General features: G+C 59.0%; 1 protein-coding gene across 3 annotated transcripts; it reads right to left on the reverse strand.

Annotated features, from left to right (window-relative positions):
* Nucleotides 1-11: 11 nt before the first annotated feature.
* On the reverse strand, nt 12-27,478 carry ZXDC (ZXD family zinc finger C). Of its 3 annotated transcripts, XM_081247197.1 has the most exons (11): nt 26,602-27,478; nt 24,271-24,423; nt 24,104-24,182; nt 22,954-23,084; nt 19,393-19,563; nt 16,092-16,741; nt 15,179-15,241; nt 14,514-14,598; nt 2,365-2,489; nt 1,525-1,623; nt 12-579 (listed from the first exon to the last, which is right to left on the reverse strand). In XM_081247197.1, exons 1-11 carry the CDS (start codon nt 27,455-27,457, stop codon nt 493-495), a joined length of 2,499 nt encoding a protein of 832 aa, XP_081103323.1. In that variant the 5' UTR covers nt 27,458-27,478; the 3' UTR covers nt 12-492. The 3 variants fall into 3 exon arrangements, with proteins under 3 accessions (XP_081103323.1, XP_081103324.1, XP_081103322.1); XM_081247198.1 differs by lacking the exon at nt 1,525-1,623; XM_081247196.1 differs by lacking the exon at nt 12-579 and having other exon boundaries at nt 1,520-2,489.

Raw genomic sequence — 27,478 nt, forward strand, 5'->3', positions numbered from 1 at the left:
CAATTGCCGTTAGATGTTACTACCCAAATACAGAACTCGGAAAAATCACTTTAAAAGGTTTAACTCGCTGGTCTGTGCAGGGGGCTGTGACAGGGCCTGGGGGCCTCGTCAGCCATCATGTTCCCCTGACACCAGGCCACCTGGGCCACTAGACCCGGTGCCACCCCAGCTCAACCGCGACCCCCACCGAGGGCGGGGACAGCCTGTTCGCTCTCAGCCAGACGCTGCGCTCAGTGCTGAAGCCCCGTCGGGCCACCGCGGAGGCTCTGTCCTCTTCCCTAGGCGGCCGTTTCTAAACACAGCAAGCTCAGGCAGATGCAGGCTGTGTGCACAGCCGAGCGAGAAAAGGCACGCTCTGCCCTGAGAGGATGGTACGGTCCCAAACGGGTCCCTGATAAAACGTAAGAAAAACACTTGTGAAAATGTACCCAAAGTCTCTGAAGAACGAGGCCAGCCTTCCAAGTGGCGCCCTCGGCCCAGGCAGAGCTGGTTTCACTGCAGGGCCCACAGGCCGACCGTGCTGCCCGAGCTCCACATGTCCCCGGGCCCAGCGGCCCCTCCAGCTGCAGGGAGCACCTCCTGCGAAACCAAGCACAGCGGTGAGCTCGGCAACCGCAGCACAGCGCAGGCCCCCACAAGCCCCTGGCCTCCCTTAGTTGAAAACACTCGTTTTCCCCCTATTTTAAGCATATATTCCTTGAAGGAAAACGTTTTAGTATCAACAAAACTAAGCAAAGATGAACTCAGTCCTCTGCTCTGGGTTTCCTGAGAGAGGGGACTGTCCTCCCTGACCTTTGACCCTCCCCACTCGCTCCGGGAGCGCCCCCCACTCCCAGTCACGAGCTGCAGCGCGGACGGGCTCCAGCCACATGGCCGCACCACCACCGCCCGGCCCGCCGCCTGCAGGGAATAACTGTCAGCACTAGGTTCCAGGCCACAGCGACCCCCTGCTCACTTGTACACGACCCTGAGATGAGGAATGCCCGACGGATGGAGGGGACGGCCGTGAGGCCTTCCGGACGCTGTGACCGCACGCCCTCCAGTTCACCCCCCACCCTGTGCTCCGTTCAACATTCACTTCTAATGTTACGGAAAATGTCGAACAGCCCAATTTGAACATAAGAAAACCAAAATTACTGTTTGTTTCTTACATACACATTTGAAATTGGATAAGCTACATCATTATTTTATACCCAAATCTCAATTATCCACTGCCACCCATACTCAGCTTAGCCTATTTCCCCACAGGCTAAATAAAATCTGGCCAGCCCAACTTCCACAATTCTCAACGTATGACCCTTGAAGACCATATTAAATTCCACCCCATCTACCGTGATGAGTGAATCCCAGCTGTACGGTCCACCTTTTATGTCTTGATCCCTTACCCACCTCTTCCACAATGTGGAAAAACACCCTGGCAACCCACCCAGCGAGTCCCACGCAAGGCCACCTCAGGGAGAAGCCTCAGGAGGCCGGAAGCTTCGCGAGTCTCAACAAACCCAAAGAGCAAAGAGGCATCCAGACCTGGAGGACGTAGACGGGCACGGCAGCAAGCAGGGGTTGGGAGACGGGAGGCTGCGGGCTGGGCGCCAACGGGAAGACCACGTGCCCTGAGGGGTCATCCTGGGAAGGCAACCGCACACGGCTCAGTCACCTTGGCCCGAGGAGTCCCGCTACCTTGAGACGCAGCAGAACCAGCGCACCCGCCTTCCAGGGGCGGCCTGAGGCCCAGCAGTGACCAGAGCCCTCCCCCGAGCCCAGCTCGAGGCCCAGCTGTGTGGCCCCGCGGCCCGAGAGCCAAGTACACAGAGGTGCTCAAAGAGGCGGGGTCAGAGCTACACATCCTCAGCGTTTAAACCTCTTCTCTCCCCAAACCCTTCCGAATCGTCTTCCAGCCCCTGGAAAGCGAGGCTGAAGGTGACCGTGTCCCTAGAGCCACGGAGGTGGGAGCAGCCGCAGCTGCAGGTCCCCGCTGGCCCGGGCGCAGCCCAAGAGGTGGCCGGCCCTGCCCTGAGGGGCTCAGTGCGGCAGAGAAAATAAGAGAGAAGCAAGCTCAGCACCATTTCCACACAGGCCACCTCCTCCGGGTGCATCCTGGCACAGGATGAGCACGCTGCCTTCACCCGGCCCCGTGAGGAGAGAAGCTAAGGCCGGGGGACCCAGAGGCACAGGAGCCAGATGCACTGCCAGTTGTCTGCGGTGCGGCAACGGGACCTCGGGCAGGAGCGGGACGGAGTGCAGAGGGCAGGCTGCAGGGGAGCTGGACATGGGGAATGCGAATCCTGCCCGAGGGGAAGTGTGGACACAGTGGAGTGACGGACAGGAGGGGTGCAGGACGGGGCAGGACAGCTCACGGGCTCTTACCTGCAGCAGCTGGAGCTGGACGCACGGCAGAGCCACGCCAGGCACTGCGAGGCTGCCCCACAGCCAGGCTCCCGGGCCGGCATGGACGTCACCTTCCCCCGTGCTCAGTGCGGGCCCCGCGGCTCCTGAAACACACAAGGCCCCCAGACGCACGGCCGCTCAGCCAGAGGGAAGAGGCCGAGACCAGGCCTCCGCTTCGAAGCTGAGCAAGGCTCGCCTGTCTTCCGCACAGACGGCTCAGGCCACGCCGTCCTCGAGGGTGGACTCCTCCTCACCCTCGAAGCCTGGGGCACGTGGGGTCCCTGACACACGGAGCACGACCAAGCTCACGGAAAAAGAAGGGAGGGAAGCCGGCTGCATCCCCCCGGCGCCCCCCTGCCGGCACCTCAGCACCTGCTAAATGGCTCTTTCTGTCCAGCTTCCTTCGCAAAAATTATCACTTTCTTGGTTTCATAACAACATGCTTTTATAAAAAATTAAGCACAAAGAAGAAAGAAAACATCCTAACACCCAGAAAGGGTTTTTCTGACACAGGAACCCTGGATTCAGCCCTGGTTCCACCACCAACTCCCCCTGACCCTGGACAGGTGCGCTGAGCTCTGGCCCCGGCCTTCCACCGCAGAGTGCAGGGAGGATGGGCCACGCGGATGTGCTCAGGGCGCAGGACCGAGCCCAGCGGCCAGCAAGCACCCAGGGGTGGAGGCGCTGTCACTGCTGGGCAGACACAGGCACGGGAACGGCCTCACAAAGACAACCTTACGGTGAGCAGCATATGAGCTCACTTAATAAAAGCACCCATTAAGTGCTGTTGAATTAAACAACGCCAGAAGAACAAGTGAGACTGAACGACTTGCTACTTCCAGAAAACGTCTAATTGACCTCAAGTTAAAGATGAAAACGACGAGAGGCTGGCCGGCTATTTAGGTTCTGTCTCCCTTCTGACGTGCACGGTTGGCTCTGCTGCCCGACGAGCCAGCCTGCGGGCCCCATCCCCAGGGTCTCACTGCCGACTCCCCTCCGTGTGTGTCCTCTGGGTCCAGCCCCAGTTCTCTGCCTGCCCCAGGTGCCTGACGCCCCTGCTGCTCCCAGCAGGACTCACTCCCTCCCCTTCAACAGGGAGGAATTCGATGTCCCCCCTGTCCTCCTGGGGCCTGTGCTGTTCCAGCCACCTCTGGAATTTTACCTGAATCATTGTTATGCTTTGAAGTCTTTTATCACCCTCATGTATTTCCCCGCAATACAAATCTGCACATAAATTGAAATTTTACTTATTTTTAAAGTTTTCTTAAATATACTTTCTAGAAGTGAACATTCATCATCTGAAAAAATGAGTTACCACTGTAATTATCAGAAATGCAAACCCAGTCAAAATAAGACATTAAACTTTGATAATTATAAAATATTAAAAGGAAAATTACACTGAAAAATGCATCCAGAGGAGTGCACTGCCGGCCTGCTCCCAGGTGGCTCGTGTCTGTGTGAGCACTGAGACTGGTAAACATACATTTTTGCCAATTAAAAAAATGTTTTAATAAAATGCTCATGTGCTTTAGTTTCATCCCAACTGTGCAGCTGAAGATTCAGCTCATTTATGTTGGACGAAGCCCATGTAACACGGTCAGCCTTACTCTGCTGAAGGGTCCGACTTCATTTTTTAATCCAAATGAACATACCAAGACATGCTTCAAGGAATATCATGAAAGCACTATGGAGTAAATTAAGGAAGGCACCAAATAATGCATCTTTTGAAGTCAGTTTTAAAAGTAGGCAAGATTTAAATGATGTAATTCTAATATTCATTATGTAGTCGTATAGCATAAAGATGAGATGAATCGGAGCCATTTCTCCTTATTACGCTGCAATGACTCAGTGCCAGCTGTGTGGGTCACGCTCTAAGTTATCTGTGAAACGAGAGCTATGATCAAAGCTTTGCTTTCATTCGTGAATGTGGGCACGTATGCTACTCAACTAGGGGGAAATTAAGTAAAAATCACATGTACAAATCAGAAATAAACCCCACTCATTTTTTCTACACATCACGACTCCGCATTTCCTTCATACTTAACGGAAGACAGGTCCACACTGCTAAAAAGCGAGTAACTAGAATATCACTGTTAATAAGACCAAGCGGAGTCAGCTTTAACTATTGTATCAGCACACTTAACCTGAAAGAAATCACGTAGGTCCTCTTTTCAACGTGTACCTTCAATCCAGTGTCTGGGAATCTGGTGACCCCACAGACCCCATGGCTACATTTACAGAAATCGCTGCCGCTGGTATGAAGGCTCTCTCTCGCCCGGGACAGGAGGCCCGCAGCTGAAAGCGGCCCCCGTGCGGGCACCTGTGCCGCCCGGCCTTCCTGGATCCTCTCCTCCAGCAGCTCGCGGGGGCTGGGAAGCTGAGGGTCTCCGGGGAAGTGCGCCCCCCATGGGCCCACCACACGCCCCAACTCCAAGCACCTCGACACGCGCCCCTGGGAGGCCTGCCGGAGGGTGGGCGGGCGAACTGGCCACGTCCACCTGTACAGGGTTCGTCCCCGGACCAACCCACGGGGCCTGGCCGAGGGGCTCGGGAAGACCCCGGCCTGTTCCGCACCCTCCCGAGGGGCGTGGTGAAGCTGGTGGAGACACAGCGGGCGCCTGTGGAGGGAAAGGGGCAGGAGAGCCTGCAGTGGCCCCCGACTTGACGCCAGTAGAGAACGCAAGGAGGTTGGGGCCCCCCAGGCCCCTCTCACGCCCAAGACCCAGGCAGAGCACGAGGAGGGGACCCTGACCCCCACGGGGCGGGCGTTGCCCAGACTCCCTGCTCGAGCCATCGCGGTGGGTGTTCTGTTACACGACCCCAAATGACAGACTGTGCCATCAGGTACTGTGTCATCGACACTCAAGACGGCCACAAATTAACCCCACACCTGAGCGTGACGGAGAAGTCTGTCTGCGGATGCCTGAAGGCACGCAAACGCAAACCGAGGGTCGCCACACGGGGCACACGATGACCATGTGGCCCCGAGTCCTCACCAGTAAAAGATGCCGCGGCGCTAAACACACGTGATTCACTTAATTAATAAGCCGATCAAAAGAAAAACCAAACTTCCTTTTCCACGGCGGAAATCCACAAACTCTTACCAGGCAGGCAGTCTTCACACTGAACTGAGCATTCTCCACATTTATCCACAAAGCTGATCCGTGCAGGGTGACTTTAAGGGGGGGAAGGAGAGTAAATCCAGCAGCAGATACGTGTCCACTAAGCAGGCCTCAAAGGCCCATCCTCTTTGGGCCTCAGACGGCAGGGTGAGCTGGACTCCACACTGCACGCCGGACCCCTGGCCCGTCCGTGAACTATGGGACCCCCAGCTCCCCTCCCAGGGCCCAGCGAGACCAGGTGAGGCCGGCAGCACAGACCCGGCTCGGACCACGTGCGCGCCCACCCCAGCTCCACCCCGAGGTCCTCGCAAGCACAGCCCTGCGCCACAGAACCTGCCCTCCACGCCCAGCGGGCAGGGGGACCACGGGGTCACTCGCCACTGGGGGTCCCCGTCGGAGCCACAGACACAGCAAAAAACTGCAGGACCGCTCCCTCCATTCTGCAAGGAAGGCGATCCGGCAGGACACAGCACGGACGCAGAGGCACTGGGGCCGAATTCACTGACGTGTTCAGTCCTACACAGCTGTCGAGAAGATGCGCTATAAAAACAGATCGTTCACAAGGAGACACAGGCACGTTACTAACAGGAGAGACCAGGGTACTGTATCACTTCTTCCAGATAAGGACGCACGGGCAGCTCATCCACATGGAAAACGACTACCATCAAAACGCAGAACGTGGTCTCCCAGGGCGGTGGAGCGCAGGCCAAGCAAGCAGCCACTTCCTTTCTCCCCGACTAAGCCAGCGTCACCTGAGCCACTCACGGACCCCACGCTCTGCTCTGCGCCCAGCGTCCCACGGGCCAGCCCGCCGCAGGCCCCCAGGGCCCTCCCACCATCTCTCTTTCCTCAAGACGCACCAGGAGTCTCACCAAGTTCATCTTCCACAGGAACTGAAGCCTGACGGGGGCTTTAAGTTCCTTTGGGATTTCCAAGGAACTGAATAGAAGACGTCAATCAACACTAGAGGCACAGCGTTTCGAGCCAGGTATGGGGAGGCCCTGAGCAGGCCTCATCCAGGCCGGGCGTCCTTGTCACTGGGGGTCCCGAGACACCTTGTTCCTGTTAACGCCATCGTGAGTGAGATCGTTCATTCCTTTTTTCCTGATTATTCTAACAGAAAAGCTACGATCTGGTATCTGCACGTTCCCTGTGCAGTCAGCTACCCATCCTCCCCTCGTATTTCTCACGACTGGAGTCAGCTCCCGTGGGTCTGTAACTGTCGTCGGGAAGCGACCGCCCTTCTCCCCACGCAGCCGCCCCCACCCCCGACCTTCCGCGGATGTGCCCGGCGCCCCTGCGCCGCTGCCCCGCTGCGTCTTCCCCACTGTGATGGGAAACGACGCTGCCAGTCCGACTTGCTTATTAGGGAAATCTGTCTGCTTCCTCAGGATGAAGGTTTATGATTTTTAAAAACCAGCCACAAGGACGTTTATCAACTGCCTTGTTTGGCATCGGCGAGGGCACGACAGCGCCCACCCGACCCCCACCCCCACCCCGAGAGGGACCGTCGCCTGGGCGCGCCGCGTCCGCCACACTCGCGGTCGGTGAGACACGGCCTTCCCGCGTGTGACGCGGTGCCGCCAGGCCCCTGAAGGCTTTGCAGCCTGCACCGTGGGGTCCGTCCCCCTCAGGTTGCTACCCAGAAAATGGGGCGTCAGTAGCCACGCCTCAGGCTGCCGTGAGGACATGGAGAGGGAACGGGGTCGGGGGAGCCCAGGACGCAGGGCCCAGGACCGGCCCTCGTCTACGAGGAACTCTGTGGGACGCCGGGCGGGACGGGGCACCCGTGCTGGCCGTGCGCCGAGTACAGGCGTGCGTGTTCCCAGAGACGTACAGACGAGCCCACACCCACACGCGCTAATGAGGGAGCGGGGGCACCCTGCCAACACCGAGGGGCCCTCAGCGAGGTCTGCGGTCACAGAAGCAGCCGCAACATCACTGCCCCTCAGAGGTGCTTCTCGCTGGGGGTCGGTCGGGGCCCAGTGACACGCAGGGACGCTGTGGTGTGGCACCCAGAGGGGCTCCATGCAGGCAAGAGGGACGCCGGTGGCGGTGTGCTAAGGCACAGCTCCTGGGCAGCACCTCAGGAGGGCACTGCCGCCCTTAAGTCCAGGAGGGGGACAGCACACGGGGCCAGAGCCACGGCAGGGCCGCCCCGCAGAAACGGGCCAGGGAACACAGCGCGAGCAAGGTCCTGGTCCCCTCCTCCTGCCCACCTCCCAGGACAGGAAGGCCAAGCGGGTCCCGCTGGGAAGGGCAAGGTGAGGATCCACCCAGAAAGGTGGATGGACCCCCAGAGTGAGCCAGGGCCGTCCACCGCGCAGGCCTGCCGGGCGCACGGCCAGCCAGGCCCAGGGCCAGTGGAGGGGGCGGTCTATGCGGACCGAGTCCTCCGCCCGAGTCCTCCGCCCAATTCCTCCGCCCAACGGCAAAGCCGGGGCCTGAAACACACACAGCCCCGCCCACTACCCTCCTTAATCTGCTCCCACAGCCTTACAGAGGCTCTAGCAGGAGCGCCCGGCAACACCCACAGCCTTCCCTGCAGGCTCTCCAGCCCAGCGCCCCACCCAGGCTGCATCCTGCCTGGGTCGCAAGGTCCCCCGAGGCCCTCACGCACTCACAGAACGGGCAGAGCTGCCCTCGCCGCTTGTCAGAGCGTGTGCTCAGCGGCCCGGCCCCGCCTGCCCGGGGCCCCCACACCGGCACCGCGCTGACCTCGGTGGGAGGACCCCAAGAAGCCCCCTGCTCCCCTTGCCTGCTCTGTGTCCCTGTGGTTTATTTTCTCTAGAACAGGTGGAACAACCCTTTAGAAAATACCACGTCCCTCTTCTAATCACGCCCTCATGGGAGCCCAGTTCTGACACTGACCCAGAGGCCCCAAGCGGCCTGGCCTCCTGCTGGCTCCAAGCTCGTTCCCAGAACGCTCCCAGCCAGCTGCTCTGGACAAAGGGCCCGTGCTGAACGCACCCCCCGGACCCGGGCCCCGCCAGGACTGCCCGTCGCCCGCGTGTGTCCACGCGAGGCCTCTGCCCTACGCGAGCCTGCGAAGCATCGGGGACCGGCTCCTCGGGCTGCTCGCAACCCCTCCTGACTCACTGTCTTCCTCGATTGCTGAGATCGCAGGAGCCTCCTCCCCGCAGCACCTCAGGCCCGTTCTGTCCCCTCCCTTTCAGGTCCCGCCCACTTGGGAAAAGAAATGTCCTCCTTGTGAAGGGTGCCTTCTCCACTGTCCTTCCTCCAAGCTGCGGCCACAAAGGGCACTCCTGCGGCTGAAACGGGGCACTTGGGTACCATCTCAGCCCCATCACTTTCCGGGGGATCCTTCCGGGTTCTCTCCTCTGAGTCACTGTCTATGCCCTCCCTGCAGGTCTTGCTCGTTCCTCCATTTATTTCAAGGGCCAGAAGCTCTGGGACAACACTGACACGAGGGGACGACGGCGCTGAGTCCAAGCAGGATGCCTCTGGTGACCCACCGCTAGGGTGGGGTTGGCTTCTGGCTACAGAACCTTTCTTCCATTCCTATTTCCATCAGGAACAGAAACCAATTTTTAGAAAAAAGAGAGGATCTGTTGAGAAGACAGTACCGCTCCTCAGGACCCTTCACTGTGAGACCTGAGTAGCAGACTTCCCACCGCAATCACCTCAGGCTGCCTAACCCGCTGGGGGACAGCGGACCAAACGCGCTGCCGACCCCCAGGTGTGTTTTCTGGGGAGCGGTGTTCTATTTTCAGAAGTCACCATCCTGGAGACGCCCAGGCCGAGGGCGATTCCCATTCCCACGGCCCCTCGGCAGGGAGCCGACCCGCCTCCACCAGGGAGCCGACCCGCCCACAGCTCAGCCCCAGAAACACTCACTCCAACCATGGCGTCCAACGCTGGTTTCTGAGTAATGATGATTTCTGTCTTCTTGGAAAACCACGCATCTTGTCGCAAGGACTCCAAACTTGCAATCACGTGGCACAGAGGCTCTCTACTTTCCACTGAACCTGTGGAATTCACTTACGCTTCCCCTTTATCCTTTGTAAAATTGCTCAGACAGACGTAGCAAATGGCAGCCCAGGAGCTGTACCCACTTAAGGCTGCTCTGTTTGGCCCACACAGATTTTTTTAAAAATCTGAGTAGGTTTTCACACTTAAGGGTCAAAATCAGGATTTCTGACTCATCTTAGTCTGTTCTGTTTCCGTCTTGAAAGACTCAGCCCCTCCTCCTTGTTCAAGAGGAAGGCGCCCTGCTCGGCGCACCCGCCCCTCCCACACAGAACCACCACCGCCAACCTTCCAGGGCTGCAGGCACTGCACCCGCCTCAGCCCAGCGCAGCCCCTCGGGAACCCCCAGCCCCCCCAGGGAACCCTCAGGCCCTCGGGAACCTCAGCAGGTGCTCTTTCTGCCTGTTTTACAGAGAAGGCTGGGACCCGAGAGGCTGCCTGCTCAAGTTCACGCCCACCACACGGCCACCTGCTCCTCCTGGAAGTCTCTAACCAGCTCCTATTTCTTCTTTCACCCAAGAGTTTTTACTAAGTTTTCTTTTGTTTTCCAAATAACTATTACTGTGTTTTACCACATTACGGTCAAAAACATGTACTACCAAGCTGCTTTTTCCTAGACTTTGCTATGGTTTTCCTGACGCCTAATTTGTTCAGTTTAATTTATATAAATATTCCACTGTCATGGAGTAGAATCGATTAAAACAACTTTACTAATCCCACTGTAAACATATTTTACATCTTTATTTTTTCTGCTTATTCTGCAAATAATTAAATTAACAAACTCCAATATTGCTAGGTTTTTATCCAATTCTCCTGGCGCTCCATCTGTGTTTACTTCATGTTGTTCACTACTGTAAGTTTTCATATAAATATTCATATAAACGGTCACAAGTCATGGTAAGACTGTTGATCATGTGTGAACAGCAACCAAAACAGGAAAAGCCTTCTCTGCCCCAATTGTTTTTCTCTGAATTCTATGCTTCTGATATTAGTATTAACCCCTGCTTTGTAATTTTTGTTTTTTGTTTTGCTTTATCTGGTCTTAATTTTAACCTTCTAAATACTCCTGTCCACAATATGTCTCTCCTGGACATCGTGTGGTTGGGGTTTTACTTTCTGCCTCAGTCAAAACAGTGGGGGAGTCCCACTCATGTACGTTTTCACCGTCACACAGACGTGTGTGCTCTGCTGGCTACACCTCCTCCAGGGGGCACCGTGCCTGCCTGCCTTCCCTGCCCTTAAGGAGCAGAGAGCGCACACCCGTTCACAGTTCTCAAGTTGGGTGCTTTTTTTTTTTGAAGCTTACTTTGCTAACTGTCAGCTTCAAGAATAAAAGTTTCTCTTTTACGTTGAGAAAATACTCCTGGCTTGAGGGGGGAGCCTCAGCACTCAATAGCAACCCAATGGGAACAGTCTTGGATTCTAGACCCTATGTCCACTTTTCAAATCGTTCGGACCACGCATTCCCTACGAACCAACGGGCGCGCTGCACTGAACCGCGGCGACACCGCGAAGCCAGCGTCTACACGACTCGCCTCCACCAGCAGGCCTGCTCCTGCGGCTTCTCTGCTCTTGGACCTATACACCACACCCCGAAACCCAGGAAGTCCCCAAACCCAGGTTTCTCCCAAGTTCAGTGCCAAAAAGAACGTAGCAGCAACACGCGACCCGGAAGCACGTGAAGACAGTTTACAGACTTCCTGACTCACTTAAGTGAATGCGTTTCACTGAAAAGCCAACACCAGAACCAGGCGTGGTGAGAAATACGGAATGTGTGTGCCACACTCCCACCCTAAAACGCAACACGCCCTGAGTCCGAAGCACAGCAGCGTGGGTGCACGCCCGCCGGGCGTCCCGGGGCAACAGGCAGCGGCACCACCCGCACCCAGTGGGGGACGGGCACCCTGAGAAGCGGCTGCTCCAGGGCTGCGCCTGGTGGTGCCAACCAGTGAGGGGAGTGCCCCCCAAGAACCATGACGGGGCCTGGCAGGCGGGCATAAGAGTCCAACCAAAAGAGCTGCCAGCGGCCAAAGGTGGAACAATTCGAGCGGCAAAATCCACACGGATGGTATCGATTCTAACCCAGCACTGACTGCATTACGCTGCAAGACAAAGCCAACGTCTTTGAGCCTGTACTGATGTAACTGACTGAACTGACAGGGGAGAGAAGGGACAACTCTTCCTTCCAGAAAATTCTAACTAATACACGCAGAGGAGGAGGGAAATGGAAAATCACCGTTAGACCACCACAGTAATGACAGCACAGGCCAAGCTGTCCTCACATGCGGAACAAGCGGGTGGGTGAGAACAGACCCAGCGCAGCGTGGGCCCGGGCTAACCTTGCCCCATCGCCCAGCCCCCGGGAAGGAGTCTCGAGGCCTCTGGAACGCGCCACCTGGCAGACAGGCCCCTTCAGACAGTTTGACAATGCGACTCGGGGTGGCAGCCTTGGGCCACGGGGGCATCTCGGCCTCCGGAGGGGGTGGGGCCGTCAGCACTGACCACAGCACCAGGGACAGGGCGGCTGGTAGCTTCACTGGGAGTGTCCTCTGCCTGCAGCCAACTGTACTGTGTGTCCCTTTGCTGCGATAATCCATAACCATGGGTTCTGAGCCCTTCTAGAGAATTCGTGAACCCAGAGAGTCACAGGGACCCTCACACTTGCTGGTGGTGTGAGAGTGGGGTAATCCTGCAGGTCTGCACTCCAGCCCAAAGTAGCCACCTCAAAACAGACATTTATCACTACAAAGGGAAAAGCAGGAACTTCACCATGGAGGACACAGCAGACCCCACCTTAGCCAAGGGGCCAATGTCAGCTTTGCCCTAGTAAGTTTACCACATGGACCCCGACAAGATGCAGGTACAAGGGCACCTCACTTTGGGCCCCCCAAAACACACAACCTTGGTCCAATCAAGAGAAAGCACCAGGGCTTCCCTGGTGGCGCAGTGGTTGAGAGTCCGCCTGCCGATGCAGGGGACACGGGTTCGTGCCCTGGTCCGGGAAGATCCCACATGCCGCGGAGCGGCTGGGCCCGTGAGCCATGGCCGCTGAGCCTGCGCGCCCGGAGCCTGTGCTCCGCAACGGGAGAGGCCACAGCAGTGAGAGGCCCAAGTACCGCAAAAAAAAAAAAAAAGAAAAGAAAAAGAGAGAAAGCACCAGACAGACCCGAAGGGAGCGACGCCCTGAACTGAAGGACCAGCATCTCGACAGGAGCATCTGGAAGGTGCAGGAGCAGACGCAGAGGAAGAGGCCGAGGGGCTAACCCAGGACCCTGGGCAGAAGAGGGTCCTAGGGGGCCGTCACGCGCACGTGAGGTCCAAGCCCATCAGTGGCCCATGTCCCAGTCCTTCCCCAGCTTTGTGGACACACGTGATCTCGGAACACGTCCACACGGGGGAGGCTGGGTGGAGGGCACCACAGCTGGGGACAACACACGTGGAAGCGTGTTTCCGCAAGTCTAAAAGGCCACCAAGTAAAGGGTCGGGGGAAACACACAGCTGGCCCCGAGGGCTCTGGAAAAGGGGCTGTGGGTCTCTGTTTATCTTCCTCTACCTCTTGGCTGTTACGGGACACAAGAGGGCTTTCAAGGTCACGTGGGGCAAAGGTGAGCAAAGGTGAGCATAGGTGAGCCTACACACCCCAAGAAGAAACTCTTCTCCTGCGTCCGTGTGTGAAGGCTGCGTGCTGGACAGGTTCCAGATTTCTATTTCCCTTGAAAGTCGACAGTCACCGAGCGTATAAAGTACCCTGACCACCCCTGGAGGATGCAAAGAAACCAGCTAGCTCGTTATTTTGAAAACTGATTAAGAGAAAAGTTTAGACACTTCTGCTGACTTTCCTGTATAGCAAAAGTATTCTAGCTTAAAATGGGCAAGACATCAGCATCCTCCTTCAGCCTAACAGTCCAGACCCTGGGCGTCCGCGGCTGGGCCGGCCATCAGGGCCCCACAGACTCTAAGTCGAGTCAGAGCAAAGCCTCCAGCCAGAGAGACTGGTTTACAGGAAACACGGAGACAGAGTGACCTGTTACCCTGAAGCGCGAGACCCGACAACCCGACGAGGCAAACTGCCCAGCCTCCAGCACACGCGCGCGCGCACACACGCACACACGCACGGGCGGGGCTACGAATGTGAAAGAGACCCCAGACATGCACCAACCAACGGGAAATACGGGCCTTACTTGGGTGATTAGAATAAACAGGTATAAAAGCATTCATGGCATCTGAAACGACTGACACTGGGAACGCTGGCTAGATAGTGACTTCAAGGAAACACGTACTGCCAACCCCTAAAGAAGCGATGACAGTGCCTGGCGTGTTCTTAAGCGTCCTTGTTTTTAAAAAGGTAGCGCTGAAATGTTACAAAAACAATGAAAACAAAACTGTCTCTACAGATGCCGCCCCCGAGCAGCTCCACTTCCACAGAGCTGAGGCCCCGGCCCCTCACCAACTGTGCCCTCGTGGACGCCACCACCACCTGCCACCGCCATCTCTGAAGCTCCCCCGCCCCGGCCTTCGGGAACCGCAGGGCTGGCCCTCCTCAGCACAGCGAACGCCGACAGGGCCCACGCTCACCAGGGGGCACTACTTACCGCCCCAGAGAGGAGGGCGCTACCGTTACGTGAAGTAAGACGCCGTCACATTAAGAAGAAGATGTACGGTAGTATACTGCTAACCCTACGTGCCTTTCGATATTTTAAAAGGTATTTTAGATAAATATTTTTATACAATGAAATCTACAAAATAATGCTACTTGAAGAATTCAGCGTCACCTTCACAAAAGGCCTGACTACAGTGTCCCTTAAGCACTGTGCCCACCATCGCATTTTCAGGATGGATGGAGGAGGTCACACACTATCAGGTCCTGTCTGGTCCACTCAGTGTTTTTTAAAAATTCAAACAAGATGCCGACACTTTAAAATCAGAAGCGTTCCTGCGCTGGGGATCCACAGCGCCACGTGCCCTCTGGGGGGCTCCACGAGACGCGGCCGGCCCCCTCCCCGCACACAGCCTCACCTGTGTGGCTCCCAGCTCCTCTCTGCTTTTTTTCCTTGGCTAGTTGAATGGCTCGGGAATCAGTTCTTGCTGAGCCCCCGCCTTCCTGAGACCAAAGAAAAGCGTATCAGTCACGGGGCCCAAACATTAGAGGGAGGGGAGCGGGGGACCTACTGAGCGCGGGGTCTGCTTCCTCAACAGACCCTAGCAAAGGCTCAGAGAATCCACATCCAGTGACAGCGGCAGCTGCACGGAGTCTGAGTTGGAACCACATACGTGATTTTATTATCCAGAGTAGCAGAGTTTATTCCTTCAAAGTCTAAAACATAGTAAAATATTTTACACAGAAACCATCTTAGAGTGAACTGCAGACTGAACACAGAACCAGTGCCCTCAGTGACCAGGACTCACTGACTGCGGCCCCTCCCCGGGTTTCTGGACATGTCACACCACGCCCGCTTGGCCACCCCGGGGGCCCAGGCCGTGTGCCCCACGGAGGCTGCTCAGGGCAGGCGCTCCACTCAGGGTCTCACCCGGCAAAGCAGAGCAGTAAGTGCATCACTGAACCCGGGCGTTTACCGAGGGACCTGACGTACGCACACGGGACTGGGAGTGCCACACCCCTGTGGACGCACTGCGAGGACACGGTGGAACCCTCGTCCCCACAGAGAGAGGCTCGGGCGTACCTGCGGCCCCTTCACCACGCGCCTTCTGGGCTCACAGATGCCAGGCTGGCCCACGTCACACAGCTAGCGAGAGAACGGACAGGGTCAGGGTCAGGGTCAGGGTCAGTCTCGGGCTCCGCAGCCCTCGGCCACTGCCACATCCCTCACAGAGAACGCTGATTCAAAGCCGTAACTTTTCTTTACATCACGGTAAAATAAGATTTAACTTTCTGAATATAAACATCACCATCAAATTTAACCTGCACCACAAAGAAAAACCTACGTGACCACTCCCACCGAGGCTGGGAAAAAACATTCTCTTAAGAATCTCTGATTAAATTACTTTAAATTATATTAAATGTATAACTGACATAAATATAGTTAAAATATATTAACTGCCAAGCCTCACAATTGGAGAAGTGCTCTTATAACCCTCCAGAGACAAAGGCTCCCAGACCACTCCCTTTTTTTGTTGTCGTTCATTCAAATTAAACATTTTTGCATGGTTTTAGTTTCCATTAAGCCTTAAGAGACAGTTGATGTCACAATTCCTCTTGGCCACGACTCCGTCTGAGGATCTGCTATTACGTGATAAGCTCAAACGCAAAACGTTTCAACATTATGAAATACCCCACGTTTTCTCGAGAAAAGACAGGTTATCACCAGATCACGGAACTCGAAAAGACCTTAGAAATCATGTAGCTAAAGCCCCTCATTTTAGAAATAAGTGAGAATTTAAGGCTCAGACACGTTAAGTGATTTGCTCAAGGTCATAAAAACTAGTCCGTTCCAGACTCGAGATTGGAACTCAGATTTCCAGACTTGCAGGCGGGAGCTCCATCCTTTCGCAAACCCCTAAGAAACGTCTGCACGTAGATTAATCCAGAACACCACACGACGGGTGCGAGACATGACCGAACAGAGCACTTCATACCAAGTAGAAGCCGCCGGTCCCCGCACCGAGTCCCGCGTCTTTCCGAGCTCCGAGCTCCTCTGCAGGGCTGGACTCCACAGGCCGCGGCGCCCCTCCGCTCCACGCCTGCGGTCTGACGGCGTCGGGGTCGGGGGCCGAGTCCGGTTCCACTTTGATGGGAACCAGCAGCTCCGGGGCACCGCTGTCTCCCTGGGGGCCGCTCGCAGAGGTCAAAGCCTGGGGGTCCCGACTCAAGCTCTTCACGGGCAGAGCCACCAGACAGCCCAGCGCCCCTGCGTCCACGGCCTGCACGTCACCTGCAGCGAGGCCGCCCTGCTGGAGAACCGTGGCTGCCGTCCCAAGAACGACGGGCCTGTCCGGGCCCAGTGGGACGTCATTGTGGGCCACCAAGACTAGGGGGCCCCTGGGCCCTGAGGCAGCCTGACTGGAAGGGAGGCCCCCCCCGAGAGAGGCGCTCACAGAAGTCACGTCGACAGTCAGGATTCCAGTGCGCAGCGCCTCGTCAGAGGTCCTGGGGGCACCACCGCTGTCTCCAGGCGTGTCAGAGAAGAGGACCGCCAGGTCCACGCTGCTGAACGCGCTCTGGCTGGGGCTGCTGAGGTCACTGCTGGGCGCGAGCGTGCTTGGAGCTCCCCGCGGAGGGAAGAGGTCTGAAAAGGAAGGAACCCTCTGGTGACCTCAGGCCCTCAGAGCCCAGGGAGCTCTGTGTGTGCTCAAGACGTGAGCAGGCGGCCACGCTCTGCAGCAAGGCACTGTGGGGGACATGCCCGGCGCCCTGTCCACGCTGCCCAGAGCCTCGAGCCCACAGGCATCTCCCCATACGGCGGGCGCGACCTGGGTCGATGACGCTCCCCAAAGTCACACCGCCCAGTGACGGAAGAGGCGAGACTCGAACCCAAGTCCTGCTGGCTTCAAACCCTGAGCTCACTCCACCACGAGCAGCCACCCTAGGAGACGAGGCACTCTGGCGGAGCAGACACCTGCAGGCCTCAGGCCACGCTGAACCCCGGCTCCCTGACATTTCTGGCGTCAGCCATGTGGGTCCACGTTCCATCCAGCTCTCTGCCCACTTCGTGACAAGCAGCATCTCCAGAAGGAGAGGGCGCAAGGGCAGGGATGGACAGTGGGGGTAATCTAGCCTGCCGGCTGCCTGCCTCTGGGCTGGAGCAGGGCGCCCCCAAGGAGCTGCGGAGAGCGCACGTCAGACACCGCACTCTGCAGGCCTGGCTGTGGCCTCCTGGATGGAGCTGCTCCATTGCCAGGCTCCACTGCCCCCACTGCGGGTCCCAGCGTCTGTGCCCCTCAGCAGCAGACACAGGGCCTGGCCCTCAACAAGCCGCCCTCGTTCACTTAATTGCTGCCGCACGCAGCGCTCTCCCAATACTTGATTATTTGTTATTCAATTAAGATTTTAAGTAATCAGATTACCCTTGGGAGAATAATGAACACTAAAATCCTGTAAAAAAGTTTCAATGAATGCTCAAGTTGGGGGTTCATACACAAGAACACCCAATCCTAGGGCTCACCAGGCACCAAGCAAACAGGAAAGTGGAAGCACAGAGAACTGGGGCACAGCTGCCAAACGAGGCCTGACTGCCCCTCTCCTGCGGCCTCCGACACCCAGGCCCGGCCAGAGGGAAAGGCGCTCCCAGGCCTGGCACCATCCCTCCCTCCCAACCCTGAGCTAATCCCAAGCTCACACTGTCCAGCTGTGGACCCCACGTCAAAGTGCCTAGGATGCTTCTACCGTGAACCGATGAAAGAAATCTACTCTAGACGCCACCCCTCCAAAAGTAAATAAACGACAACCAAATTCAGAATATATCATCTGCAGCTGTCATATTACTTCAAAGTTTGAGAACTGGATCAATCTATCGTTGCTTCAATAATCATCTGGTACCAAGGAAACATTCTGAAAGGGCAGTGACTCTTTGAAGTAATGGAAGATGGAAACATGTCTCTTTTTCAAGTTTCCCTGATAACCTTGATGATTCACCTCCCTATGAAAAAATCAATAATAATCCAGGCAAATACATGCCAGTATGCTCATAAATTTCCTATTTAGCATTGTACTGATTCCACACATACTTACTGGAGACCTGCCAACGTGCAAGGGCCAAACATTCAAAAATCATTAAACAAACATTAATACAGAGCATCCAGCATTAGGCCACACCATGACCTCACTCCAGCACTTTCTTGCCAATGTGAGCCCCACCCTGGACCAACGTGAGGGGGACGCAAACAGCCAATTCAGGGCCTGGCAGAGTCCGTCCACGATAAACAGATGCTCCCAGGCACCTTTATCAGGAGGCAAGCCTGGGAGCCCGTCACACACCTGACACGAGACCACGTCACATCATAAATGCCAGGCCTGGGCCACCCCCCAGTCACCTACCCCACACAAGACCACGTCAGATCATAAATGTGAGGCTTGGGATGCACCCCAGTCACCTACCCGACAAGAGACCGTACCACATCGTAAACGCCAGGCCTGGGACACACACCCCTGATCACCTAGCTGACACGAGACCATGCCACAGCATAAATGCAGGGCCTGAGACCACCCCCCCCATCACCTGCCCAACACGTGCTTCACATACTGGTGCCCCTCCCAGGATCACAGCGGGGAAGTGGCTATGCCTGAGGCTGGGCAGGCCTGTCACAAAGGTGGCACTGAGCAGGGCCTGGAAGCAGCTGCTCAGGTAACTACAGCTAGTACTTCACCCTCCAGGCCCTGCCAGGAACAGCAGGCCTGCCGGGCCGCAGAGCACGGTGCTGGGACGACTCTAGGGAGAGGCAGCCGCCGGGCCACCCAGACCCTCAAGCCCGCCCAGGGGCCGGTGCACGGGGCGGGATTCTCGGTCCCAGGCCCCCAGGTAGCAGGACGGCCAGGTCCGTGGGCCAAGTCGCCCCTCTGGGCTCGCCGTGGTCCGCACTCTGCCCCCAGAACATCCGGAAACAGCTCTGTCCTGTCGCCAAGGACTCTCCCAGGCACCGGGGTGGACAGGAGGAGCTGAAGGCGTCGGACGCCATGGGGGGCAGGCTTGGAACACAGGACAAGGTCACAAGGAGAGACTCAGAAGGCCAGGCTACGAAGGCCAACCCCGTGGAAGCCCCTCAGAGACAAGGGCGGGTGAGAGGGTCAGAGGCAGGAAGTGGCAGAAGAGAGGCCACGAGGCCACGCAGCGGGGCGGCTGCGGTCCCTGGGCTGGGAGCCGAGGAAGCGGCGACTCGCGCCGTGTCCCTGACGCGCGTCCAGTGGACCCCGGGCGCCCGCAGGGCCGTGAGCGGGGCCGACCTGGGTGCCGGTGGTGCTGTCTGATTACGTGCGCCTTCACGCTGTGCTTGGAAGCAAAGAGCCTGTGGCAGCTGGACACCGGGCACCTGGTTTTCGGAGCGGCCACGTCTTGCAGGTGCTTCTTGGAGTGAATGTAGAGGCTGCTCCGCGCGGAGAACCTGGCACAGCACCCTGGGCAGAGAGAGGGACGCGTGTTAGCCTGAGGGTCCCCGTCCCGGCAGCACCCAGACAGGGCACGGCCCCGCTCCGCCCCCGGCAAGCGCCCTCAGGCAGCATCACGAGGAGGCCTGAAGTCCCGCATCGGCCGCAGGCAGGACGTGTGACCTGCGCAAGTCAGGCTGACCGCCTCCATTAAGCTGCTACTGGAAGAAAACCTGCGACCCCGTGACATCTGGGGCTGGAGACCACCCCACAGACCCACCACTTCCTCTCATTTCGCCCCTGAGAAGCTGCTGCCCAGAAGGGCCGAGCAGATGGCCGGGAATCAGAGGCAGGAGGGGAGCCCGGAGCTGGCCCTGCCCACGTCCGCAGAGCAGACACGCGCCCGGGGCAGAGGGAAACAGGCAGACCCAGAGATACAGCCACCCCCCTCCACGCCCCGACGGCCCACCGCTGGAGCTCGGCACGGCGGGGTCACAGGAGGGAAGAGGGGTTCCTGACGGCCACAAGCTCGTCACCTGGTAGGTAGGGACACATAAGCAGCCAGCTGTCCTAACATAGGCGACTGAAGCCCGGGGTCGGGCCACCCAGCGTTCCGGGAGCAGAGGAGAGCGTCACCCCGAGGAGGGAAGGTCCCAGGAGGTAGGTCACCTCCGAGGTGCCGGGCGGCGTGGCCACCACAGCAAGGAGGTACGGCCGAGGGGCTGCCAGGCCAGGCTGTGGGGAGCTGCAGGACCGGCCCCACCCGCGTACGGCCGTCTCGACCCCTTCCGTAAAGCGGGGCCTCCACGGTACTCACGACGCCCAGGAAGGACGCCCCAGCGCTGTCACGCGACAGCACGTCAGGGAAGGCGATGGGGTCGCTGGGGGCCGGAGGAGGGCTGTTGCCAGAGAAGAGGCTAGGCACAGAGGACACGCCACGGCAGTGAGGGCTCTGCCGCCCCGGAGGGCAGTTCTGAACTGACTTCACTGTCAAAGAAAAGTTCACACCCGCTGCCAGGTGAGGCTCAGGACAGGGCACTTGGGAAACACAACAGAGAAGAGGCATCTCTGGTCTTGCCCCCGGGGGCCCTGTCGCCACGGGTGCTGTGCTCCACACCCCCTCCCAGCTGGGGCCCTCCCAGAGACGTCCAGGCTGATCACACGGCCGCCTACCGCACGGCCTTCCCGAGGGCGGGCTCGACCACCCCAGGGACGTCCACCGTGCTGCTTTCTACTTGTAGAGATACTTGCGAATCCAACAGGGAACAAGACAGGTATCGTTTTAATGTGTATTCCCTTTGATGATCACAAGTATGCCCACTTTTTCATGTGTGTCAACGACTACGGTTTCCTAATTACAACGTAATCTATTGAGACTCGTGTTACCGCTTTACAGGTTAAGGATATTCACACACAGCCCCACGCATTTCTACCAAGTCACCACCCCGCCAGGGGACGGGCAGAGGCAAGCTGTCGAAGACAGACTTCCCTGCCAACCCCAGCTCCTCGGGAGTCTGCTCGGCTCGCACCCACGTTCCCGTGGGCGCCACCGCGCGCTGGAGGCCCAGAGAAGCCGCACCAGGCACACGCCCCCGCCCGCCCCCGCCCGCCCTCGCCGCCGTGCTCCCCTCCCCCTCCTGCTACTGCCACGGAGAAGGCGGGGAGGGGCGGCTTTTTAACTTTTTATTGAGAATGTCCCAAACCCCTACGAGAACAGCGGAAACGGCGAAGTCGTCCAGGCTCGACGACTGTCAACTTTCCGCAAACGTGAAAAGGGTTCTGGGTGCCTCCGCCACCCGCCTTCACCGCCACTCCCTGGAAAAGCGCGCCCTCCACCACGCGCTGCCGGTCACCCCCTACGCCAGACCGGCGCAGCGCCCTCTCGAGGGCGCAGTTGCCAAAAGGAAAACCCTCCCTCCTCCGTCGCCAGCCCTGCCCCTTCCTCTTTCCCTCCATCCCCTCGAGGAGGAGGGAAGCGGGAACCAGCCTCTCCCGCCTCGCCCCGCCCACCCGCCGGGCTGAGCCCCCCACCCCCACCCCCGCAGGCCTCGCCAGCCGCCCGCGGCCCCTCAGCTCCCCGCGCCGGCCCACTTGCCTCCTTTCCCAAACTTGGTCTTCTCTTGGCCCAGAGCCCACCTGGCCCCTCGCGTCCTCCTCAGGCCCCTCCCGGGGCGCCCTCTGCTGGCCCACCCGCACGCGGGGCATTTCCCAGGGCTCGGCCGCAGGCCTGCTGCTGCGACCTGCCGGCAGCGGTGGCGGTTACTGATGTCCTCTCAGCCCTTAATTAAACCCCCTGACCAGCTGGGCCCCCACCACCCCCACTGGACAGAAGCAGAGAAGAGGCAGGGCTGGGAGCCGCGCGCAGGCGCCTTCGCCGCACCTCTCCCGGCCGTGCGCGGTCTGCCCCGCCCCCAGCCCGCTTCTCAGGCCCCAGCAGCACCTGCCCCGCCTCCGAGCATCTGCCGGCAAAGCCCGCGGGCACCTGGAACGCCGCGCGTCCGCACCCACCTCCTGCCTGCGCCCCGGGTCCCCGTCTGAACTGAGACGTTGACCCAGCCGCCACCCGCTCCTGAACCCTCGCCAGGCACCATGCATTCTAACTCCCGCCTCTGCCGTCTACGCCGTCCCTCCCTTCCCACGGCCTGCCCAGGCACCGGCCCATCTGCCCAGGACCCCAGACGCAGCCTAAACCTCCACTGTGGCCCCATTACCCCGCCTGGAGCCCTCAGCCCGCTGCCCACACCGGCCCTTCTGCCTCCACCGCCCCTGCCTACTGGGAGCCACTCGCCCACCCCAAGAACCCTCCGGGTGACCTCCTCTGTGCAGCAGGCACCCTGCACGTCAGCTGTGTACCTGTGGCCCCAACCGGAGCCCTGGGGAGAGGCGGGTCCGTGTCTGATTAGACCACCTGGGCTACATTCCAGAGCTGCTCAGCTGCAAGTGGGTCTTTGGTATCCCCTTCTCCAGGTGAGGAAACCGAAGCCCAGAGAACCTTGCCTGAGGTCCCTGATTCAGGGAGTGGAGCCAGGGCTCACCTTCACACCCCGAGGGCCCCGGGCCGCCGTCCCGGAGTCGGTGCCTCTAAAACGCCGGCCTGGCTTCACTGCTGTCCAGTCACAGCGTGGGGAGCCACGGCTACTGAGCCCGAGACACGCGCCACGTGCCCAAACGGGCTTTCTTCACGCGTTCTGTCAGTGGATCCTCCAACCACCAAACCCAGAGGGGGCTCAGCAGAGCGCCCCCCGCAGGGCCCAGTCCCGCGGCCTGACTCTGAATCTGCTCTTCCGGACACACGGCTCCCAAGACCCGGCCCCCGGCTAAAACCGGCCGAGCCCACCTCACGCCGCAGCCGACATGACGCACCTCGAAGCAACTTCCACGCATAGCGTCCAGGTGGCCGTGGGGCCGGCTCACACCTACCTTCCACGGGACACGCGAAGGGCTTGGTGCCCAGGTGGGTGACGCTGTGGCCCTTGAGGTGCTCGGCCCTGGTGAACGACTTCCCGCAGCCCTCGACGGGGCAGTGGAAGCGGCGGTCCTCATCGTGCTTCCTGCGGGACAGAGAGCAACGGGCAGTGACCACTCCCAAGCAGAGCGTTCCATTCAGCAGCAGCAGCCTCCCCGAGACCCTGACGAAGCCACTTGCCCCGCTCAGCAACCCCGCTCCCACACAGACTGTCCACACCGCAGGGGACATCACCTCACGTACACACAGTCTTTCGCTAAGTAGACACCTCAGATCCCAACTGTGCAAGTACAGACAAACCACCCAACCTCTCTGGCTCCCAATGCAAAACAGGAGAACAAGGGGCTTCCCTGGTGGTACAGCGGTTAAAAATCTGCCTGCCGATGCAGGCGACACGGGTTCGATCCCCGGTCTGGGAAGATCCCACATGCCGCGGAGCAACTAAGCCCACGCGCCACAACTACTGAGCCTGTGCTCTAAAGCCCGCGAGCCACAACTACTGAGCCCATGGGCTGCAACTACTGAAGCCTGCGCACCTACAGCCCGTGCTCCGCAACAAGAGAAGCCACCACAATGAGAAGCCCCCGCTTGCTGCAACTAGAGAAAGCCTGCGTGCAGCAACGAAAACCCAACGCAGCCAAAGATAAATTAAATAAAAATAAATAAATGTATAAAACGAAACAAAAACAGGAGAACAAGAGCTTCACTGTCACAGCTGCTGAGAGGCCAAACAAGGGACACAGGCCAGGCGCCGAGTGTCTCCTGCACAGAGGCCCAGTCCTCCAAGGCGTCATCACCACCGCGGGAAGTTTGTAACACGACGAAGGCTTAGTCTATAGCCTTAATTTTTTTAAAACATCAAATTGCATATTAAGTACACCAGTTAAACTTAAAATCAAGTACACACAGAAAAAACTGATTTTGGGTAATCAGATTCTATGTGGTTTTCTTCTTATGAGGTTTCAGAATTTTCAAGTTATCCACGTTGGTTTGTTTTTCATAACTTAAAGAAACCCAAAGATTATTCCATCCATAGGCTTCTACTACTAACAAACAACTCACCTGTTTTCAAAACTGATAATTCAACCAAAATGTAAAGATTACCTTTTGTGCCTTAGGAGTTTAGACATGCTGGTGAAGGTCCAGCCACAACTGTCAGAATCACAGATAAAAGGTCTTTCGCCTTAGAAAGGAAAAAAAACCACACCACGTGATTACAAATGTGAGCTGCGCCGACGGCAGATGGGGTCCAGATGTCCCCGGCTTGTTACCTGTATGGCTTCTCAGGTGGATTTTCAGACGACAGGCCTTGTCATACTGTTTGCTGCATCCAGGAAAGGAGCAAGAAAAGAGTTCTTGTTCCCTGAAGTGGGCCCGGTTATGGGAGAACAGGGCACTCACTGTGATGAACGTCTTCTCGCAGCCTGAACGGAGAAAACACACACCCCGCTCACTGGCGTGACGCAAGTCACGGAACACAACTAAACCAGTCACCACCCCAGGGCGCTGCGTGCACTGGGGCAGATGGGGAGGAGGACTAAGGAGCATCTCCAGACAGTGAAAACCTTTGCAGCTAAAGTAGGCGTGGCTCAGGGCAGCCCACGGGTGCACACAGGCCACCTGTCCCCATGTGACCAGGAGACAAAGCACCAGATCAAGAGAAAGTCCTCCAGCACAGCACTGCCCCCAGTTCCATAGCTCAGACCCTGTGGACATGGTGGGAACTCAACTGCCCAGGTTGCCCATGTGAGACCATAAACCCAACGAGAGAAAGCAGAGACTAAGGAACAAGCTTCCGTCTGGTCGGGCTGAGCTTGGAAGGGCTGCAAACGACTGCAGTAATAACACCTGAGACTTTTCCACCCGTGGAAGTGAGGCCGCATCTCCCACCCTCGTAAACATCCTCCCGAACGTCCTTGGCAGCCGGCAGCCCGGCCTCTGGCAGCGAGCTTCTCTCTCCTTTTGGTCCATTTCCTCGGAGTTCCCTGCTCTGTCAAGGGTCACTGGGGTCATCTTCGCTCACATGGCCTTTTTCCACCACCTGCATCGTCAACCCCGGCTGAGCCACCAGACTGTGCACATCACTAGTTCTCCTCTGACAGAAAGGTTCAGTGCTCAAACAGGGCAGCAAACACGAGGCTACGAGATGCTTACCAGGAGTCTCCGCTGCAGCGCTTCTCAGAGCCTTTACGGTGCTGCCAGGTGCACGCAGCACTCTGCAGGACAGCCCAGGGAACCCCACTGTTCACAGCGACACTTCACTGGGAAACACTGATCTTCCTAAACGCCTTACAATCCTCCTCTCGGGCATACACCTATCCATGCCCGGCAGCCCCAGCCACTCCGTATTTCGGACCTGGGCGTCTTCTCACACTCCGCCAAGGAGGCCTGAACAGGCTGAGTCAGCCTCTGCCTCAGCAAGAAGCGCCTCCCCCAACCGACAGTCAAGCCTCCTGACCCCGCGCCCCACTGCCTCTACCTGGGTCACCCCTCCGGACACTCCGGTCTGGAACATTCACGCAGCTTCACCGTGTCCCTCTCCTGCCCCCGCCCACCTCAAACAAACACCCCGCGTACCATTCACCTCCAAACCCCCAGGGCGACCCCGTGCCCAGAAGCAGGCTGGACCCCTCATCCTCCTGGTACGATGCTCAGAAGGATGGCCCTGAGCTTTTTACGAGAGAGCGGTCCGCAGACCGCGGTCACATTCCGAATGCAGGACCAAGCATTCGCGATCAGGGGCCTGCAGCCATGCTCTCCACGGAGACGGGTTGCACAGGGCAGGCCAGGGCGCGTGGGAAGGAAAACACGGGAACCTGGTAACATGTGAAGTTTCTTCCGCCCTTTCAAACTCCCACACGTGAGTACACTTCACGACATACATCCTAAGCAGCGCACTCCGCGTCCGTAACGCATCAACAGGGTCGCCAGGCACACACTCGCGCTTCTCTTTGAAGGAAGGACACCTGGGAGGTCCTCGGGCACCCTGCCCCCAGCCCGCCCCACTGCCCCCATTCCCTGCCTTGGCTCTGCAGCGGGGCCCCCGCACCGCAGCCCCTCCTTCCCAGGCGGGAACCTCCTCTCGTGCAGAGGCACACTCCCTCCGACAGCAGCCAGAGCTGCCTATCCCGGTGGACAGTTCAGGGGCACTCACAGCGGAGAAAGACCCCTCCGCCCACGGCACCCACCTGCCCAGAGTCTCTCCGTCTGAAGATAAGGACGACGTTCAGAACTTCACGCAACTGTGAAGCCCGAAGGAAACACTTTCCACGGCACAATAGTGGATGCACCGCACCCCCGCCATCATCCCCTCGGCACCTTAAGGCCTCGCCTGGGCCGCGTAGCCCTGCGTCCCTGCAGCCCGGGGAACGCGCCTATACGCCGGACGGAGCTTTTCTAAGTGACGACACCTGTCTCAAACTCCCGTCTCCGGGAACACGCCTGGTGGCCTCGCTCACCGGAAGCCGCCGGGGAAGGGCGCCGAGATTCTCCGAGCTGCTGCCCAAGCCTCACAGCCAGGCGGGGTTCGGGAGCCACCGCGACCCCGAGCGGGAGGAGAAGAGACGCCGCGCGGCCCGCCCCGCCCCGCCGGCGCCGCTCACCGGGAAAGTCGCACTTGTAGGGCCGCTCCGGCTCGAAGTGGCTGCGCTGGTGCGAGCTGAGCTTGGCGTGCGTGGGGAAGCGTTCGGCGCACACCTCGCACTTGAACAGGCTCTCCTGCTCGTGGCCCTTCATGTGCGCCCTGAGGTTGTACACGGTGGTGAACTTCTTGCCGCAGCCGCCCACCGGGCAGCCGAAAGGCCGCAGCTTGTCGTGCGACTGCAAGTGTCGCTTGAGCTTGTACGACGTGGTGAAGGCCCAGCCGCAGCCGTCCAGCGGGCACTTGAAGGGCCGCCGGCCCTGGCCGCCGCCGTGCGTCAGCAGGTGCACCTGGAGCTGGTGCTTCTTGGCGAAGGCGAGCGCGCACTGCGGCTCGGGGCAGCGGTACCCGGGACCGGCGGACGCGCGGCGGGCCCCTGCAGGGTTGGCGGCCTCCTGGCCGGGCGGCGGACGCCGGGACCGCGCGGCCAGCGTGAGGACGCCGCGCTCCAGGTGCACCAGCAGGTCCTGGCCGCCGGCGGCCCGGGGGCCCACGAGGGGCGCGGCGCCGGGGACCTGCGCAGGGCGGCCGGCCGGCCTCGCGGCGCCGCCGGGCTCGGGCTCGGTCTCCCGCCGCCCCGGGGCTTCGGCCGCGCCGCGCGCCACTTCCAGCAGCACCACGAAGGAGTCGCCGCCGCCGGGGCCCGCCGGCCGGGCCTCCCCGCGCCGCGGCTCCTGCGCGCCGTCCTCGGGGTCCCGCAGCAGTAGCAGCCGGCGGTGCGCGGAGCCCGGGGTTCTGCGGGTCCGGCCGGGGCCGCCGTCGAGCTGGGGTCCGCGTGGGGCCGGGGCCGCAGCAGCGAGCACCGCCGGCGCCTCCATTTTGGGCCGCTGCGCGTCCAG

This window comes from Mesoplodon bidens (genome assembly GCF_964165515.1).
Source record: "Mesoplodon bidens genome assembly, chromosome: 10".
In the NCBI taxonomy this organism is placed as follows: Eukaryota; Metazoa; Chordata; class Mammalia; order Artiodactyla; family Ziphiidae; genus Mesoplodon; species Mesoplodon bidens.